This window comes from Camellia sinensis, chromosome 10 (genome assembly GCF_055761805.1).
Source record: "Camellia sinensis isolate YWXY chromosome 10, ASM5576180v1, whole genome shotgun sequence".
Classification (NCBI taxonomy): Eukaryota; Viridiplantae; Streptophyta; class Magnoliopsida; order Ericales; family Theaceae; genus Camellia; species Camellia sinensis.
In genome coordinates this window covers 4,053,662-4,059,781 of record NC_138970.1, presented here as the reverse complement: position 1 = coordinate 4,059,781, position 6,120 = coordinate 4,053,662, and the positions used below count along the sequence as shown (strand labels likewise).

At 34.9% G+C, this 6,120-nt stretch overlaps 1 protein-coding gene across 1 annotated transcript; it reads right to left on the bottom strand.

The window, feature by feature from the left end:
• Nucleotides 1-2,035: 2,035 nt before the first annotated feature.
• LOC114260465 (Aha1 domain-containing protein) lies at nt 2,036-4,393 on the bottom strand. Its single transcript, XM_028200604.2, has 3 exons — nt 3,315-4,393; nt 2,463-2,542; nt 2,036-2,376 (listed from the first exon to the last, which is right to left on the bottom strand). The coding sequence occupies exons 1-3, from the start codon at nt 4,179-4,181 to the stop codon at nt 2,283-2,285; spliced, it is 1,041 nt and encodes a 346-aa protein (XP_028056405.1). The 5' UTR covers nt 4,182-4,393; the 3' UTR covers nt 2,036-2,282.
• Nucleotides 4,394-6,120: the final 1,727 nt, after the last annotated feature.

The window sequence follows — 6,120 nt, the reverse complement described above, 5'->3', positions numbered from 1 at the left end:
AGTTTTTAATTCGCCCTGAGAAATAATCACCTTCCTTGTCAGACTGGAAAATAAATTTCCCATTACTTTCCATTTACCCCAGTAGCTGTTTTGGCACCAAGATAGTTCTCTCTGTCATCTTTGAAATTATCCCAAAGTCATCACTATCTCTTCTCACCCAAAAAAAAAAAAAAAAAAAGAGAAACTATGTCCCCAAACCAAGGTTGTTAAAATCGGGATCCTACGTTGGATCGTTGGAGGTGTTGATAGGATCGGATCGTAGAATCGGATCGAGGATCGTAAGATCCTACCGAAAAGGACAAATTACATAATAATTTAATTTAAATAAATATTTCTTATAAAGTATACACGAAATGAGCCTATATTCTATTAAAAAAAAATGAAGATATTATGAAAAATATAATACTCTATGTAAAATGTACATGTAATATTATACAATAGAAGACTCGATGGCAAAAGTATTGTATTTCATCAAAAAAGAAGGTGAAGAAGAAGAAAAATTCTATAACAAAATACTTTACAATCTACAATAATGCATAAAAAGTGAAGAAAAAATATTTAACAAAGTTAGATATGAAAATATATTAAAAACTCAAAAGAATAACTTAACCAAATGATAAGGTTTGTCGTTAACATCCCTGGTGGAGCGGATTCAAGTCACAAAAATAATCTCTCCAAAAATTGGGATAAAATTGCAATCATCTTACCCTCCTTAGACTCTGCTAAAGCTATGTTTGTTTTTCCGACTATTTAATTTTTTTAAATTACCGCAATTTTTGAATGTTTGTTTCCTAGTTTGTTTTTCTTAGTCTATTTGATTCAATACTACTTAATTTTTATTATTTATTTTGACCACATAAATTGGTATTTAGACAACAAACATAAAATTTACAATAAAATATGTCATACAATACAAAATAAGGCTTGTAAATTGGATCGGATAGGATCGGATTCGGATCGGGATTCTACGATCTTATAAGATCCCACTACCAGGATCGAAAGATCCTACCTATAAGGAGTTTTTTACACGATCCGGATCGATTGTACTTAAATAGATCGTAAGATCGTAGGATCGTAAGATCCGGATCGAGATTCTGATAACTATGCCCCAAACATGATCACAAATCTGGGAAGACAACTTACGATCTCACTTACTCCTGCGAAATAATTGCCCTTCCTTTCAGACCGGGGAAAAACCATATTTGCCTAACTTTCCATTTACCTTGACAGCTTTTTCAATACTTGCATACCAATTTAATTCAGAAAGACACCAAGATAGTTCTCTCAATTATCTTAAAATTATGCCAGAGTCTTCTCACTATCTCTACTCACTGTTAACCTATGAAATTATCCCTCAATTCAAAAGAATTATGGATTGTTCTATACATACATCCACTTTAAAGGCAGTAAAATTCATATTTTCCACCAACAGCTGCTTTATTCCCTAATCAGTTGTACGTTATGGTGCAGCCACCTCTATCTATTTATGGACTAAATACAAAGCTAGTCATGACTCATAATAGAGGACCGTGGTTTTTCGGTCAGTATACACCTCTATTTCATTCACTATGTTTAAGATTCATTGTCATCACAACACCTTAGCAACATTTTCAAAAACAAATTATTGTGAAGGAATCGTGTATTCCATCAGAAATCCAAAAAAAGACATGAATTTGCGCTTCTTTCAAAACCATTCTGACCACAAATTAGCCAACAAATCAAACCAAACCAAACGAAACGAAACGAAGCCTTAAGTCCCATCAAATGGGGTCGGCTACAAATTAGCCAACAAATAAACCTAAAAAAATGACCGCAAGGAATTAAATGGTTACCTAACAACATAACATGTGATCATCTGTAAGACAACACCTACAAGTACAAAATAAAATAAAAACTATCGTGATATCATTCATGAAGGTGCATACAAAGATCTGAAGACGATAGTGGCAACTATGCACTTAACAAGCATTCATCATATCATGAAATTTAAGATAGCCAATTTAATGAAAATGAGTGCATGTCGTACACTGTCAAATCTCATCAAGACACATCATTTCAATATAAGTTTCCAAGTTTGAGAGTGAAATTGGTTACTCTGAAACACAAGAAAAATGAAAATCAGACTAACACTGGTTTTAGCCACATTGTCTGCTAGGGCAATGGCACTGACACATTTGATTCGACTAAATGAATCACCAACCACATTCAATCCATGACTTAAAGCTGGATCAAATTATAAAAATTCTACACTTTGACGAGATAAAATTTTCAACCAAAAAAAATCATAATCCAAAACCAAAAACTGCACGTATCTTGTGGAAAATAAGATCCCGCCAGCCCCTCTCAGTATTCTCCACCACAGTTGCGTTCCCATATCTGCATTGACAAATACTTGATTAATGGTATTAAAATTAAATAACAAAACACAAAACAATCTCACCAACTAAAGATCTGAAACAAACCTGTCCTCCTCTGGAACATCAGTGTGTGTCAGCTTAACTGTGGTAACCCCAGGTTCCGACTCATCAAATGCAAGCCGCACCTGCAATGATATCAAGCATTAAAAGTAAACCAACCAATCATCATTCCTCACCAAATCTCTTGTGTATCCAATAAGTTCATATGAATGCAATAAACCATCATCTAATCCTCATCAATCTGTTTTTCACCCAACCCATGTGTGCATCTACTCATACATGTTTATACATATCTATCTATCTGTCTTCTATATCTATCTATCTATACTATTATAAAGGGAAGGTATGAGTTGGTGTTGATGTCTCATTTTTTGGTTTTTCCAAAATGCCACTATAGTAGTTACAAGGGCCCTAAATTCAAGGGGTTTTTTCCCCCTTCAAATCTCTCAACTTCATATGTTTCTAAATTATTTCAATTTTCAAATTTTGAATTCAATCATACAATTTACAATCTTATTTATCTGAAACAAACTGATCACATGCTCACACATTGCATGTGCTGCCACTTCTAGTATATATACATAGTACATACATATATACACTATTATTTAAAGCCTAAACCTCCCTTGGTGTGAAGAGTCCCACTTTTTTTATTTTCCCATAATGCCCTTCATATTCAATAACTACCACATCCAATATCTGCTTTCATCAAACTGCCCAAAAGAGCTCAAAGAATTTCATCATTTATCAAATCACACCTCAATCATCAAATCATTCAAAAACTTAAATGTGAATGTGTTTGCACCAACCGCTAGTTCCATGCATGTGTTTGTATTCACATAATACATATATAATGCAAAATTGTATATGACTCAAACGAAAAAGCAAGTGACTTACCATAGATTGAATGCCATCAGGCCAGCTTCCAAACCTCCATTTCTGCGCAATCAGCTTCCCCTCTTGCAACTCCACATTAGTCCCAGTCACAGACCCATCAAAAATACTAAACTCCCCACCCACCTCCTTGCTAATCCTAGCATTACTATGAGTAAAACCCTTCCACCTATTCTCATCCATCATTATCTCATACAAATCCTTTGCCCTACAACTAAATTTCTCCGTCATACTTATCGTCTTAAACCCTTCCTTCTTCTTTTTCTTCCCCTCCTCCTTCACCACCGCCACCGGAGGTGGCGGTGCCAAAGCAGCCGCTTCCGCCGCCTTCTTGGCGGGTTTTTTCACATCCAATTCATCCTTGGCCGGGCCACCATTCGCCATAGCAGACACATAAACCCTAACTTGCTCCAAAACAAAGGGCTTTCCTTTGGCCATAAAAGCCTCCTTCAATCTCTTCCCAATTGGACCCTCGTCCTTCACCGAAACCCTAATTTCAGGATCTTCGTCGGCATTCTCATCGGAAATGTAGGGAATTTCAACGATTCCATCGGCGCAAAGAAGGGTCTGGCCATCGGAGTCCTTGGCTTGGCCTTCCCAGGAGAGAGAGAGGTTCAGCTCGTAGCCGGGGATGATCTTGCCCTTGCGAACGTTGACATAGGCCTCGCCGTCGAGCCTGTCGAGGTTCTTGGTCTTGATGAAGAGGTTAGATTCGCCGTCGAGGAGGGTTTGGTTGGTGAGGAGCTTGGTGAGGAGGGTTCGAGACCATTCGAGGCAATCGGTCTCGGCCCAGTGCCAGTTGTGAACGTTTGCTCCGTCGGGTCTGTCTTCCACGATCCACCTCTTGTCTCCTTCACCGTACTTCGCCATTAGAGAGAGAGAGAGAGAGAGATGATGATGATGATGATGGGTTTGCTTCTTCTGGAGAAATGTAGATCCAGAGAGAGAGAGAGAGGGTGTGTTGGGAGACGAAAGTAGGGTAAAAAAGCGAGGCCGGAGGCTCTGGAGGGTTCGGAGTTGGAAGGGTCTAGAATGTTGAAGCTCAAATTGATTGGGAAGTTATTTTTATTTTATTTTTTTGCAGCTTATATTGGGATTTTTTTTTTTAATATTTGTTCAGTGATTTTTTTTTTATGTTATGTTAAAAATTATTTTTTAAAAGTATGTCAAGCTTTATATCCTAAAAATTAACCAAAAAAATTGTAAAAAAAATCAATAAAGTTGAAAATAAATTATATTTTATTGAACAAGCTTATAAGGTTAGTTTACTAAAATAAAAATAGGTTCAAATATGTGGAAACAATTATAAAATAAATTAAAAAATAAAATTTGTAACTAATAGTACATAATTTTTGGAATCTTCTAGTCTAAAAATTGAATTAAAAATTTAACATAATTTTGCCTCCGTTTGGGAAGTGGGTTGGCTTTTTGGCTTTTTGGCTTTTTTGACTATTTTAGCCTGGGCTAAAAAGTTTGGTTTGGGAAGGACTTTTTGGCTTTTTGGCTTTTTTGATTTTTTTTGTGAGAGAAGAGTGTAATGATTATGGGTTGGATGTGATGTTTTGTTTGTTGTGGCTAAAATAGCCTGTTTTGTCTTTTGTGGCTATTTTAGCCCCAACCCAACTTGCCAAACACCACCTTTATTAATTGCAAAGAGGCGAGACGAGAATTGAAAAAAAGATAATCAAATGAATTAGCTATGACAAAAGAGAGGCGAATCATATCATGAGGGTAAGCTAGAGATTGAGGCCCCATTTGTTTTGGGTGAAAGAGAGGGTATTGGGATTGCTAATACCAAGGTATTAGTAATAGCCTTGTTTATTTTGGGAGAAAGCCTTGAGACTATTAGTCCCTTGGTATTACTAATACCCATGTTTGTTTGGACGGACTGGATTAGTATTCCCATGACTAATAGTCCTATGACTACCAATTCGTTGGATTATGTATCCTATCTTAACTAATAGTCAAGTTTAAAATAATTAGTCCGTACTTCAATTGTTTAACCAAACATCGGATTAATAATTTTATTGGACTATTAGTCCAATCCCAAGCTCATGTCCACCCAAACAAACATGGTACGGTATTAGAAAAATAGTGAGGGGACTAGAAATTTTTTATTTTTTTATTTTTTATAGATGGGAAATTTTTTTAAAATATAATTTTTAATTTTTTATATTTTTTATTTGTTTTATTATTTTATATAAAAATAATTTAACAATTCCTCACTACTAATCCCCTCACTATCAATCCCCTCACTACTAATCCCCTCACTATCAATCCCCTCACTACTAATCCCCTCACTATTAATCCCCTCACTATCAATCCCCTCCATTTTATCTCCCAAAACAAACGGGGTCTGAGACTTTAGAGTATCTCCAACAGCAGTAAGCATTTTGCCTCAGTTTGGATAGTGGGAAGGTTTTTTGACTTTTTGATTTTTTTGATTATTTTAACTTGGGTTAAAAAGTTTGGTTTGGGAAGAATTTTTTGACTTTTTTGTGAGAAAAGAGTGTAATGATTATGGATTGGATGTGATATTTTATTTTTTGTGGCTAAAATAGTCTATTTTGTATTTTGTGACTAAAATAACCAAAAAAATCCCAAATAGCTCTTCTCAAACGGAGCTTTTATCTATTTAAATATTATTATAAAATATATATTTTATTTTACTTATCAATTATTTCATATTTTTATTTTAATCATACTCTTTATTTTAATTATTCATTTAAATATTATTAATTTTATAGAATGTCACATCAACAACAAAGATAGAGGGAAATAATCATAATAATTAAATAACTTAACTTAA

Bases quoted from the DNA above. Each gene is read 5' to 3' on its own strand.
- LOC114260465 (XM_028200604.2), bottom strand. From the start codon at position 4,181: ATGGCGAAGTACGGTGAAGGAGACAAGAGGTGGATCGTGGAAGACAGA. The intron at 2,543-3,314 runs GTAAGTCACTTG...ATATCATTGCAG, and splicing joins CTGATGGCATTCAATCTATG to GTGCGGCTTGCATTTGATGA. The intron at 2,377-2,462 runs GTTTGTTTCAGA...TTGTCAATGCAG, and splicing joins GATGTTCCAGAGGAGGACAG to ATATGGGAACGCAACTGTGG.